Source organism: Mangifera indica, chromosome 14 (genome assembly GCF_011075055.1).
Source record: "Mangifera indica cultivar Alphonso chromosome 14, CATAS_Mindica_2.1, whole genome shotgun sequence".
NCBI classification, from domain to species: domain Eukaryota; kingdom Viridiplantae; phylum Streptophyta; class Magnoliopsida; order Sapindales; family Anacardiaceae; genus Mangifera; species Mangifera indica.
Window position 1 is genome coordinate 952,371 of NC_058150.1, and position 13,936 is coordinate 966,306.

Sequence of the window (13,936 nt, forward strand, 5' to 3'; positions counted from 1 at the left end):
ATGAACTTGATAAGTAACTCGAGCTTGAAATTATAGGTTCAAACTCGCTCGAGCGTATTTGGGATTGACTCGTTTTAGACTCGTTTAAACCAAGTTCAAGGTCGAATGAACTCAGTTTGAATCCAACCCTGCTTTCATATAATAAAATTTTGATTTACCTTATATTATATATATCAATTTACCATTATATGGTTATAATTGTCATATAACTCTAATGCAATAAAGAGATAAAAATGTAAAATTTTAAAACTTATGAAAACTTTCAATTTTAGTATGGAATGAGGGGTTTTAGTAATATCTGTGTAACTCCCAGAAATTGAGTTAAGTTTGTTTAGGTTTCTGAATTATGGTCATTTTATGCAATTTCCCATCTTGTATATTGTTAAGATCCCAAGTGCAAGGTATGAGACTTGGATCCCACATTGGAAAGTATAGACAACTAGTGTGGGGTTTATATGGCCTTGGGCTCTCCCATCTCAATAGCTAGCTTTTGAGGTGTGGTTCTCCTGAGGTTCGTATCATTTGGTATCAGAGCCATCACCATGTCTCTCAGTTGCAATTGTGCGGCGCGGGTGGTGACGCTGGCATTGTAGTGTTCGCTCGGGGCTAGCAGGGAGCTAGCGCACAGCCAGCCCGCGTGGGCGTCGGGGCTGCGGAGCGTGGTGGTAAGTTAAGATCCCAAGTGCAAGGTATGAGACTTGGATCCCATATTGGAAAGTATGAGCAACTAGTGTGGGGTTTATATGGCCTTGGGCTCTCCCATCTCAACAGCTAGCTTTTGAGGTATGATTCTCCTGAGGTTCGTATCATATATCCATGATTTTTATAGATGTTAACCCATAGATCAGTTCACACTGTTAAAAAAAAGAGTGCAGTGTAAACAGGTGCTGTCGATGGAGGAAGTAGAAATTACAAAGAAGAGATGAAGAAGCATGATAAATCAAATTGAAAGGCTACCTTCATCTACATGGCTTGTTGAATGTTTAGATAAGTTACTATTAAGAAAATCATGGCATTTGCAAGAGCAGTTTCACAGACTGAGACGTTTCTCTGTACCTTTGAGCATGGACCACTGGTTTTAACTGGTGATTAGCCATGTAGATACTATGGGAACTGGACAACGATTTTGCTCATTGTTACACTTATATAGTTCCTCTTAAAGTGGATTGTTTTTGCAGTTTCCTGCTCTTTAAGATATTAAAAATTGGACAGGGTTGTGCCTGTGCCCCTCCAGAATTGCTGATGGAGCTCCAGTCACCATGAAGCTGGTGTTGAAGACCGCCATCTAAGGCAGCCTCCACCACGAGAGCAAATATAGCTGCTGTTTCACGAATGGGGTGTGTTTTGTGGAAGCATTTTTATGGAAGAATGATCTGATGGCCGCTGAAACTTTGTACATGTATCGACACTTCATAGTATGGTAGGGATAATATATAGTATTTAGTCAAGTGACTTGTCCATTTAATCTGGATTCAAACTGATCGTTTTAGATTTAAATCAAATTCAAATTGACACTCATTCAAACTTGACACAGTTCGAATCTACACCTACTTATATTTGAGAGTGAATAATAAAATAATATTAAAAAAAGGGTCATATATTAGTAGTTATAAGTGATTTTGAAATTAAAAAAATGAGTTGTTTTAGTAATATAGTGAAATAAATCAAAATAATGAATGATAAAATGCTCTCTTGAAAATGTCAAAAATGAAAAAAAAAAATTCAATCTTCCCATTTGAAAAAAGGGAAATAGGAAAATAAGAACAAGTACACTATGACAATACAAACATGTAGATGACTTTTGACGTTTGAGCTTAAACTTGCACTTACTGGCTTTGATACTAATCTGATTGTTAGCAGATAAAATATCAACAACCAGCAAGCATTCCCCCAATATCCTGACTTTCTTGAGCTTCAGCCTGCCAAGTTTGATTGTGACCAGCGCATCGACCGTAAGGTCCAAAGGAATCCTCCCTGTTTGTTGCTGTTGTTGCAGCATTAAGCAAAGTGTTACCACGCTGATTTTGGCCTGTCAATGCCACACCAAGTTTTGTTATGTTCTGATGACCCTGGTAGAATATAGGCAATAACCCTTCACATAGCTGAGTTTTTGTGTACCAAACACTTAATCTTCCTCCTTTTTCATAGTAAATTCCAATGTTCTTCTTTGGATTGTTGGCTGTGATCTTCACATCAAACTTTGCATACAATGATAAGTCCAGGTTGAGCCTTCAATCATTTATTTTCAAGCTGTCAGCTGAGTATTTGGGTAATTTTGGTTTGAATGCAAGGTAAAGTATAATAATAACTGCTGCAATGATAATTATAAGAAGAACCAGGATAATTTCTGACAACATTTTCAATTAATTTGACTGAGCTCAAGCTTGAGTTAGCATTTAGGACTCAAGCTGAACTCGAATTAAGCTATACTTGGGTTCAGTTTGAATCCAAGACTTTGTGTGGGAAAATGGACTTTTTAAACTTGGAGGACAGGAAGTTAATTCATTAAAGTTCAGGGGGGAAACTTGTTATTCAGGCAGGGGGAATTAAAATTTGGTTTTCCGCTCAATTTGTGTTGTGCGGAAATTTTGTTTGCGTGTGTCCATTTAGAGCCTCAACCTAAACCCTAGAGATCTCGAAAATGGCAATGCGAAGATTATTATTACTCTCCAGAGCCCTCGCTTCAACTACCACTTCCTCGGTGGCCAGCAGCGTCCACTGTCGCTTTCTCTCAACCGGTGGCAATACTGCCAATTCCGGTTCGCACAGCCGTCGCTCAGCTGGAGCCATCTCTGTCGGTTTCGCCGGAGGGCTCGCTGCTGTCGCGTCGCTGTCGTTTCAAGAGGTCTATGCTAAGGAACCGCTGCCTGCTAATTTGGTTCCTAAGGAGGTTGTTCTTTATCTGCATGAGGGTGTCCTTGCAGCCGAGGAAGTTAAAGGTTTGCTCCGTTGATTCCGTATTGATTATTTACCAATTGAGTGAAAAAATTGGTGGATTTATGATTTAGTTTCTTTGATTTTCATGCTTTTCCTCTAGAAAACAACAGTTTCGTGAGTGTAAGATGGGTTTTGTAGTTTTACTTTTGAATCATCTAGTTATGGAGCATAAATGAATGCTTAGTTCATGAAGTCAAAGCTGGTATGTCTTCCTTCAGATTTGTTTAATTTCTTTCCTTAAAATGGTTCTAGTGGTTAGAATTCTTATCTAGCTGTTACATCTTTGTACTGTGTGCTGTGGTTGTTTACATTGTGTGACTCCTCTTTTTTTGGGCTACCTCAGCTTTTCTGGACTATTATGATATACCATATAAAGTCAAGGAATACAATCCAGCTAGCTGGCCTGGGTTTATAAGCCTTTTTAAACAGCGACCATTAAGTCCCGTAATGATGGTGGGTGGTGAACAACTTGTCGGCTCATCAGGTTCTTGTTGTTTTTATTGAAAATGGATTGTGTTAATTCTTGGTTTGAAATTTTGAATAAATTGTATAAATGTCTGGAGCATTATATAGGCTACATTCCTTCCGATTTTTCATTAGTGTTGCATGTGGCTTGTGCAGTTATAATTGATAAGTTGGCCCGCCAGATAATTCCTGAGAAAACGGCTGATTCAGCTTCTGAAAACGATGAAGAGACAGAGTGGCTTAGGTGTGGCATATGTGCTGTAATATATATTTTGAGCATCTATTATAAGATCGTTTGGTGAATTTGCTTACATTTTGCATTTCACTGGGCATGCATTCAAGAAAATTTGAGGGAGTAGGGTTTTGTATTTGATCCTATGAGTAGGCTTAGAGATCGAGTAATTTTTGTGATGAGGGGGTTTTATATATTATACAATGGCAGAATTTGTTGAGGTAGATTGCTGAAATTCTATAGGGGCATTTGGTCGAACAACAATGCATAGTAGTGGGTAGAAATTGTACGATTATATGAGATTGAGAGGCAATGGAAAGGGATCAGTTTATGGGTTGGTTTGCAAACTAAGGTTGATGCGTTGCCTTTTTTTTTATGTTCTATAATAGGTCTCAGGAAATATTGGATATACTGGAGAAACATATGTAAGTACTTCATATTTATCCAAATAATTATATAAAAGAAAAGAAATGCTATCTGAGTCTTAAAATTGGTTTCAATTTGACTTTACATTTTCAGCTGATAAAACTTTTTAGAATATGATACAATTTGACTGATGCATTTAAGCTCACAAATTCTAAATTTGGGTTGTAATTATTTGAACTTAGAATTGTGGAGATTTGTATAGAAATTTAATTCAGTTTGTTCAGTTATAACGATATTAAAATTCACAGGTTTCTGTTTAACTTTTTAATTTATAATTCATGTCTTCATGGCGTAGATGGCTGAAACGATCTTGGTGGTTATCTTATTCGATAACATATTTCGGAATGCTTCTGAGGCTCGCGAGTACTATCACTATCTAAAAGGCAAATGTAAGATTTTTTTTTTTTCTAGGAATATGTCTCTATCTCTGTTGATATTGTACAATATTTTTTCATTTTGTACCAAAATAATGAGCAAAAAGCATTCTACCATGTATTCCCAGCAGAATCTCTTCAACAAATCCTTGGATCAGAATTATTATTATTATTTTTAATTTCCATGAACTTACATTTAGATGTCAATTGGTTTCTTGAGGTTATTCTTATCATGATTATGATTTTGACATATGAATATATGTATCTGGATTATGGTGTATTAATTCGGGGTTTTTGAACATCTTTGATGTTAATATTTATTTTTAATCTATGTTGTAATTGCAGGTAATTTTAGCTTCCATTCAAAACTTCTAAAATATTTTGGAGGTCAAGTAATGATTTTTTCTGTGAAGATAAGTAGATTGATTGTCCAGAACTTTCCAGATGAACGTGATCTACTTTATGAAGCTGTCGATGCCTGGGTGCATGGTCTATATGGGCGGGAGTTTCTTGGTATGTGCGTTCATTTTTTTTTTCTTTCATCATTTGAGCTACATAGTACAGTTGTTTTCTTATCATATACTCATCACATATCAAAAAATAAAAATAAAAATTTAATCTAAATACATATGCTTGTTGTAGTTCACTTATCCTGAAGTGCCATTACTGATCTTGCTATTTAAGCTAACCTATCAATAAAGTGGTAAATGTTTAGAACATTAGCTTGTAACAGATAAAATAAAAGTGGTATCATGCGTGGCAAGAGCTTTTTTTTTTTTAATTTTCTTTGTAGTAGCCTTGTGCATATTTTGTGTTTCTTGTTATGGCAGGAGGTTTGAAGCCTAATTCAGCTGACCTTGCTGTGTTTGGAGCATTAAGATCGATTCGTTACTTGAGTTGTGGTAGAGACATGATGAGTCACACTCGAATCGGAGATTGGTACAGGAGAATGGAGATTGCTGTAGGGGAGTCTACACAAATTAAGACCTAGAACCTAGAAAACTGGAATATGACCATTTGAAGAATGTAAAGGTCACGGTGGATAGATTTGCTTTATATTTGAAAAAAAGAATTTAGAGGAAGACATTCACACCCAAATCCTGTCTATTTCAACATTTTTAATAATTAAATCTAACTCATCAAGAGAAGATCTGGGTTCGAGTTTTTGTTACGTTTGTGAAATCTTGTAATTAATTACTTAAAAAAAAAAAATCTAAACCATCAGGAGGCTCTTTAAAGACTCCAACGCAGGGGCCATCATGACATCTTTATTGAAGGGAAGTGTTGCAATTGAGATTAGATCTAAATGAAGTTACTTTGGTCTTGATTTTATGTTTGGTTCAAGTGGGTTAAACTTGAGTTAGGGTTGTTCATGTATGAGTCGGGCTGATTTGAATATTTGATGTTATTCAATAGAATCAAACTTGAGTTAGGGTAGCCTAAGTTGGGATAGACTTGATTTGAATCCAATGTGTCATCCGAAGCAAAAACATCAAATTGTGTAAGTTCTAGACCTTCTTTACGGATTCCATGAATTCTAAAACACAAAAAAAAAAAATTCTCTCCTTATTGTTTATGAGTTCTCATAACTTTCATTATTATAAATCAGTAAATTTTTATCAAATTGTTCTTGAAGCATGAATTGGAATTGCACTGAATTTTAATAAAAGGCAATTTAAGTTGGTTCAATTTGAAATTAAACTTGGTTTGTTTGAACTACTAAAAAGAATTATAGAATTAGATGATAAATTATTGGAGAATAAACTTATAATCATTTAATTCAATAAATTAAAATTTTAATTTTAATATATCATCAAAAGATATTTAAACCTATGTTCAACCATTTTTTTGTTTTTTAAATTACAATATTTATTTAGTTTTGATAAAGAAACATTGTTGAAACTTTTTTTTTTTTTTTTTTACTTCAATCAATAAATACAAAGATAGTTAAAAGGTGATCCAGCAAGTAATATGATTAGTAAATCTTTATACATGATGGAAAAAACAAAATCAAGTTTCTTAATATAAGCATGCAATGAGATCAAAGTACTGGATTTATTTTTCTAAATTTCTACGATAAAAGGGATGAATCACTTAATTTGAGCTTATTCACAATCATGATGGATGAAGAAAGTCCCCTAGAATTACAAAAATTTGCTTCAAATAAAGAAGAAAGACTAGCAATAGATCCATGAATATGACATTCTTATTCACATGGAAACCCGGAAAATTTTGATGATTGAAGATGTGGGGGTGGTTCAACAAGGAGGGCAATGAACCTTTAATAATCAACATCAGAACAGAAACCTTAATCAAATACACAAACTTCTTGTAATTAACTTCATAGCTCCATCGTACCTACTTTGGCATGTGGATGACACAGCGCAAACACTTTCCTTCTTTCATGAGATTGAAAGCTTTGTTGATATCCTCGAGCAGAAGATCATGAGTGATGAACTCGTCAATCATGATTTCCTGTGTTGTGTACATGCTTACCATGTTAATGAATGATCAGTTGAAGATGGAGTAATTAAAAAGTGATGGTTAAACACAATTCCACCTTGAAGAATTTCTACTTTTTCTTACTCTTACCTTCTTTGCGTACATGTCTACTAGTGAAGGAAGATCAGATTTAGGTTTCCATCTTCCAAATAGAGTTCCTTTCAACGTTCTTCCGCTTAGAAATAGGCCGTAGTGTGCTGCTACTTCAGGATTCACTTTTGGTACACCGAGAGTAACTGTCAGACCCCATCCCTAAGAGAAAAAAGAAATGAAAAATTATAATTTTCAAGTCATGTATGTAGCTGATTAAGTACCTTAATTGGAAAAGAATTAACTCATTATATGAACAGAAATTACATCACAACATGACTGTAATGCTGTAGTTATCATCCCTGTATCACCAATACATTCAAATGAGTAATCAGCTCCTCCATCAGTAATTCGCTTAATAACCTGAAAGTAAAATATCAGAGTCTAAATCAAGCTTCAATAATTATGAATTACATTGTCTATTGCAAGTGTGTTGTGTGTCAACTTTTGTGTCTCTGCAGATGTGCACTGCATAAGCATGTTACTCGGAAGATTGTAAGATCACTTGATTGAATACCTGTTGAATAGGTTCATTGCAGTCATTTGGGTTGAGAAATTCTGTTATTCCAAAAGCCTTTGCTGCAACCATGGGACAAAACTGTTATCAAGTCCATTGCATTCGAGTGACTTGCAACGGAAAATCCCAGAACACAAAGCTGCAATCTGTTTTACACAAAATACCTTTTTCACTCTTTTCAGGGTTAGTGTCAACCCCAATAATTCTAGATGCCCCTCTGAGTTTAGCACCTTGAGCAACCTGATCATACAAGGTATTGATTGTGATCATGTTAGAGATAGCTAAATCTGACGGCTCGGTCAAGGACAGGAGAAGAGGATGATGATTATTCTCAATATACTTACTGAAAGGCCTACAGTTCCAAGACCAAAAATGACTACAGTTGATCCTTGCGATATATCAGCCACATTCCATGCCGCACCAAGACCTGAATGCAGCCTCAGATGAGAAACACACTCAGACAGGACAAAGAATGACATTCTCAAACTCAATCAATGTGTCTTCGAGGATATACTTTTTAATGAATGCATGTATGTGAGTTTAATCATGTGAAAGTTATGTATTTCCCACAGAAGCAAATGGAAACCCACCAAAGGCACATTTTCAGTAATTTATCACACAAGAAGGAAAAATGGGAACCGTAAAATTGATTTCTGTGTCCATTCTTGTAAGGGAGATTATACAACCAGCTGGACATGGTTTTGCTTTCACGTGCAGATTATTCTTCTCTAACAAAGAATTTATGCAGTCATTGCTCCTGTGTTGTCTAAGTGAAAGAGATCTAAAAACAGAAGGTATAGTGCTATGATTAATTAGCTAGATCATAGCTTGAAATTTTACCTGCAGCAAGTCCACAACTCAGTAGGCATATTTTTTCCAGTGGTGCAATTGAGCTTACTTTGACAGCACATCCAGAGTGAACCACTGTATATTCACTGAAACTTGAAACCGCACAATAGTGATAAACGGGCTTGCCTTTAATTGAGAAGCGTGTCTGCTGATCACTGTGCATCACACCTCTCCTTTCCAACCCCAGAACTTCACACGTGTTGCTTTTACCTGATCTACAATGTTTGCATTTCTGGCATTCTCCAATGAATACTGTAAGAACATGGTCTCCCTCCTTAAATTCTGTGACTCCTGCTCCTACACTCTCAACAATCCTACAAGATGATTACCAGAGACATGATACATTTTCTGCTCTCAAAGATATCAGAAGTATTTAACCAACTACAGCTATCATATTACACAATCGATCCAGGGTTCTAAATCTTACTTAACCCAGTTTAACCCTTAAGTATACCTCTATAACAGCATTGTGTATCTATTTCTAAACATAGCTTATTAGAACGTAATCATCTAAGGTTGTGCCATGGCCAAACTGTTTGGCAATGACTCACTCAACCTTAGCATCTCAGATGTAACATGATAATATTATTATCTTTAACTCTACTTACAAGCCTTGAAGCCATAGGCTATTTACCAGGACTTTCCAAGAAAAAGAATTATTCTTAAAGAAGTCAATGATTTCCCATTAGTTGGAAAGCCTCTTAATTTTAGATAGAACTGTCCCAATCTTCCAGCTTTAATCTGTCTAAATAAAAACTAAAAGGTGTTTAACTGAAAAATACCCTGATGCTTCATGGCCAAATATCCGAGGAAATATTGCCTGTTTGAAACAAAATAGACAACTTAAACACTTAGATTCTCACTAGGAAATCCACAAAGACAGATGCATGTATCTATTCAAAAGCCTCATTCTGGACTACAACAACATGATTATATGACATAATAAGTATTCCATAGCTTTGCTGGCCAATCTTTTCAAGCCTCAAATGAAAATACTCAACATTCTAAGGTAACAAAATCTTCCACACAGGCATACTTGAACATAAATGTTAAAATCATGAGTACAACAAGTCAAAGATGCACTTATCTATTCAAAAATCAAACAAATCTATAAAATCTCATCATCCTAAAAGCATCTTCTTATTTTGATCAAGAAAATGCTCAACATTCATAGTAGGAAACCGCCTGGTATCATTCACCATTTACTTCAACATAAATGTTAAAATAATGAGCAAACAAGCCAAAGATGCATAAATCTATTAAAAAATCACACAAGTCTGTAAAATCTCATCATCCTAAAAGCTTTTTCTTATTTTGATCAAGAAAATGCTAAACATTCTAAGGTAAAAAAATCTTCCGCAGACATGCTAAAATCCTGGTCCAAACAGCTCGATCATTAAGATATTGTCTCAAAACGTGTCTTCCCTAATTATGGGATTTGCTCAGAGTATTACAGACACAATAGGAAAAAGCCCGGTATCAGTACCGGGTTATTACTTCAACATAAATATTAAATCATGAGTAAAACAAGTCAAACGTACATATATCTAATTAAAATTCTAAAAAATCTCATCTTCCTAAAAGCTTATTCTTATTTTGATCAAGCTCTGCAGCATATTAAAGCAAGTTTCTTATACTAATACATGGAAGAAAATCAAGAGGCCAAAAAAGCAAGAAATATTATTACTTGTGTTTCCCAAGCGGTCAAGTCAGTGCGACAGAGAGAAGTGGAGACGACTTTGATCCTGATCTCTTGAGGCTGCGGTGGACTCACTTGAACTTCTTCAATTACCAATTGCTCCCCAGCTCCCCATGCAACCGCAGCTTCGTTAATATTCAGAAACAACCATTAACAATTTTGAAAAAGTATCAACAAAATGAAAAAGAAAAAAGATGGCAATTCAACCATTTCATTGTAAATTACCTTTGCATGTGATGACCTGGGGTTCATTCATGGAGGAAGACATTTATTTGAACAAGACGACGACGACGACGAAGAAGAAGAAGAAGAAGAAGAAGAAGAAGAAGGAATTCAACCTAGAAAAAATAGAGACCTCTCTTGCGTTGGTCTGATTAAATTGCTGGGAGTTGGTGAGAAGTTGGCACGAGGTGGTTGGTTAGAGTCAGAGACAGAGACAGAGCCAGGTGAGATGTTGACTCCAGGTGGGTGGTCAGAGTCAGTGAAAGGGCCAGAGCCAGGTGGGGGGTAAAAAGGGAAGGAAAAATATTATATGTCAGAAGTGGGATTTGAACCCACGCCCTCTTTCGAAGACCAGAACTTGAGTCTGGCGCCTTAGACCACTCGGCCATCCTGACCTGTTGAGATAACGGCACAACAATAAACTTTTCTAGTATATTTTAAATGCAAAAGACAACAATTGATGACATACAAGCCAAACCAGGTACCATTTAATTCAAATTCAACATAATCGCATTTATAAAAAGCTCAGGTTTGAATTCGAGATAGGACTAATTAACTCACACTCAATTCGAAAATTTACAAAACCTATACATTACATACTCATCAATTATGAAGAAAATTTTAAAGGTATAACGTAATATAAAATCATAGAGATACAATTTATTGGTTTTTCTCCCATCTCCTTCATCTTCTTCTCCTCCTGGGTTTTTCTCACTCAGGTGTATGCACTTGAAATCAACCATGATTAAAATTGATCACATATTTTGTTTTTACTTCAATTCAAAATCAATACATTTAAGTTGACCCTAGATTTGAGCTCAAACTACCTAGAGCCAAATCCACCCTTATGATACACATCTGTAAATTAAAGATCATCCCCTCTTCAGTGTCTTAAACTCTTAACAGTTCAAAGCAAGCTCCATATGAAAATTAATATTGATGACGAACAAAACATCTTCAGATGATGGGGATAACTCAAATGAAACATTACTATATCACAAATGGGGTCTCTTCATACTCTATATACACACAAAGGTCATCTTTATTGATAAAAGTTGATCTACAATTTGAACATCTTCACCTAATACAAGTTCATTATTGTCACCAAAATTAAATAGAAAATGTTGCAAGATAGCAAGAGGAAAGATGTTCTAGTCTGAAACTGTTGTTTGAAGGGGCAGGGAGCTTTCAACGCCACTGGTGTCAGCATTCCTTTCTGCCACAATTTTTGACATTCCAAACATCTGAAAATCAAACCATACCATCAAGTGAGAAAAGCATAAGCATAAACTAGATATTAAAAAGTAATATTATATTATCAGGGAGCATAAGCTTGGAATTTGGGTGAAGAAAAGAACCTTTTGGATGGTCTTCTTAAAACAAGTTTTGTGTTCATCCATTGATGCATGGATAAACTCATCAATGTGATCCTTAACATCCTCCAAGAAAGTCGCACCATCTTTCTTCTTCTTTCTACATGAAGCCATGGCAGGGTTTGGGGCAACAGGTGATTGCTGTTTTTCTGCTTGACTTTTTTGTGCTTCCATTCTTGGTATATAAAATTTTACATACAAAGGATAATGAACAATTTAGAAAGACACCTTTCACATGTTCAATAAATAATAATCACATCATTCTAAGCAACAAGAGAACAGCAACATCCAAGAACAACAATCCACTTGAGCTACTTCAGCATAAAGTCAAGCAGAAAAATCTTTACTCAGAGGGATACTTATAGATATATTCAAACAATTCATATCAGTAACATTTACAAAGTAAAAAACAGTCCATCGTACATATATCTCATAAGACGAACATCAAACCAAGTTTAGCTTTACATACATTAATCACCAGAATATTCTTGTTTCATTTACTTAGTTTTAATCATCATTTTCTAAATCCTTTTTGCTCCCTTACCCTTGCTCCAAAAATTCAAACTAAATCTCCTTTAACCATGTAGAAGATTTAAAGGATAGAAGTGGATTCAAACTGAGTTCGAATAAAGGTCGACTCGAACTTGGTTTGAATCAGAAAGTCCGGCTTGAGAGCTGCTGGTAAACTGACAAAGAAACCACTGAAATACATCTGAAAAGACAAGAGGCCAAGAACAAGAATTGTTGGAGAAGAAGAAAATTCGCTTTAAAAGATTAATCTATCAGTGACTCTTTCAACTCAAGCTGATTCTACTCAACCTTGAATTCAGATCGTTCAAACTCAACACCAAGCCAAGCTCAATTCAGCTAGGCTCGGATCCACCCCTAATTAAGGTATTTGATCATTAAGACCTCTTCTACAACCGGTAGAAATCTTACCAACGAAACGCTTAATTGGCTCTTACTTCACAAATCAAACCGTGTATCAATCAAAAACTATAGTCCACAACTACATGGATGAATAAATTCTTCTTCCTAGCCCAACATAACCAAAACAGGTCAATTACTTAACAACACAAATGAAAAACCTAACTTGTACAAATATGATCCATATCTACATTGAAATTTAATTCTCTCTTTGGTGACAACAAGACTGAGTTTACTAGTGCATCAGTCAAAAAAAATAAACATTAACAATGTCCATTGAACTGCACAACAACTGTTCGATAAAATTTCTCGCAAAAAGCAATACGTTACAAAACAAATCAAATCAAACCGAGAAACCCTCCTCTCTTTTTGAAATCTAATAAATGTTTCACTCGTATTTTCTCAGTTGCAATTGCTTCGCTCTTTATAAAGAACTTTTAACACAAATTGTTTCAGTACAACAATGAAAAAATAACAAAAAAATATAATCAACGAAGGACATGTCTGTATTGAAAGCAAAACTATAATACGAGTTATGAGGCAAGCTTACAGTTTGATCTGTTGTCAGTTTCTTGGTCGCCAATTTTCGGTTTTTGATAATTATAAAGTAAGAAGGTCTGTCTTGGAGAGCAAGATTGATTCGGGGAGGGCGTTCTTTCTGCGGCTCTAGAAACTACTAGAATTTCAATGGGCGGGGTCGGCCCAGCCCGGTATCATTCCTAGGGCTGACTTCAAAAAGAGTTGTTCGAGCTTGAAATTGATATTGAGAAAATTAAATTATTTTTTAATTAAATTTGAGTTTTAATTGTTTGATTTTGAATTGAGTTTGAGTTAGCTTTAAAAGATTTAATTTGACTTTGATTTGAGTTTTATTCAAATTAAATTTGAATTAAATATAGTTTTAAAATATCATATATTTTATTTTAAATTGGATACATCTATAACGTTCGAATTTGAATTCAAACTTATATTGAATGATTCAAACTTTAATTAAAGATTAGACTAGTTTTTATATAATAAATTGAGTTTAAATTGATTTAAATATTTAAATTTGAGTTAATTTATATTAAATCTAAAGTGCAATTGTTATTTTTTTATTTAATAGGAGTTTCAAATCTTTGATCTTGATCTCAAAATGAGTCTTCGGCTTTGGGCTGATTTTTTGTTGCACCTTGTTTAGGGTTGACTTGGAGCGACTCCAACCCTATAATAGTTTCAAATTGAAGTAAGCTTCAGTTATGTTTATGGGCCATATTGGGCCTTGCATTGTATGGGCTAGGTTTTTTAAAAGGCCCACGAACCCATAACAGTTACCAAATACAA

General features: G+C 35.0%; 3 protein-coding genes, 1 non-coding gene and 1 pseudogene across 5 annotated transcripts; 1 reads left to right on the plus strand and 4 right to left on the minus strand.

Moving 5' to 3' along the window:
• Nucleotides 1–1,600: 1,600 nt before the first annotated feature.
• Nucleotides 1,601–2,573, minus strand: LOC123196502 (annotated as a pseudogene).
• Nucleotides 2,573–5,601, plus strand: LOC123195572 (prostaglandin E synthase 2-like). Its single transcript, XM_044609358.1, has 6 exons — nt 2,573–2,939; nt 3,281–3,421; nt 3,559–3,646; nt 4,356–4,449; nt 4,780–4,947; nt 5,265–5,601. The coding sequence occupies exons 1-4, from the start codon at nt 2,642–2,644 to the stop codon at nt 4,438–4,440; spliced, it is 612 nt and encodes a 203-aa protein (XP_044465293.1). The 5' UTR covers nt 2,573–2,641; the 3' UTR covers nt 4,441–4,449; nt 4,780–4,947; nt 5,265–5,601.
• An 869-nt stretch (nt 5,602–6,470) lies between these two features.
• LOC123196360 (alcohol dehydrogenase-like 6) lies at nt 6,471–10,618 on the minus strand. 2 transcript variants are annotated; one of them, XM_044610359.1, is made up of 10 exons: nt 10,317–10,618; nt 10,080–10,216; nt 9,175–9,212; nt 8,384–8,706; nt 7,888–7,970; nt 7,708–7,783; nt 7,544–7,605; nt 7,294–7,389; nt 7,027–7,188; nt 6,471–6,925 (listed from the first exon to the last, which is right to left on the minus strand). In XM_044610359.1, the coding sequence occupies exons 1-10, from the start codon at nt 10,357–10,359 to the stop codon at nt 6,896–6,898; spliced, it is 1,050 nt and encodes a 349-aa protein (XP_044466294.1). In that variant the 5' UTR covers nt 10,360–10,618; the 3' UTR covers nt 6,471–6,895. The 2 variants fall into 2 exon arrangements, with proteins under 2 accessions (XP_044466294.1, XP_044466293.1); XM_044610358.1 differs by having other exon boundaries at nt 6,471–6,909; nt 10,317–10,599.
• A 6-nt stretch (nt 10,619–10,624) lies between these two features.
• Nucleotides 10,625–10,708, minus strand: TRNAL-CAA. The gene has a single exon. It is a non-coding gene; the product is annotated as a tRNA-Leu (tRNA).
• A 629-nt stretch (nt 10,709–11,337) lies between these two features.
• LOC123196362 lies at nt 11,338–13,320 on the minus strand. The gene is made up of 3 exons (XM_044610360.1): nt 13,164–13,320; nt 11,672–11,861; nt 11,338–11,557 (listed from the first exon to the last, which is right to left on the minus strand). Exons 2-3 carry the CDS (start codon nt 11,858–11,860, stop codon nt 11,465–11,467), a joined length of 282 nt encoding a protein of 93 aa, XP_044466295.1. The 5' UTR covers nt 11,861; nt 13,164–13,320; the 3' UTR covers nt 11,338–11,464.
• Between the last annotated feature and the right edge of the window lie 616 nt (nt 13,321–13,936).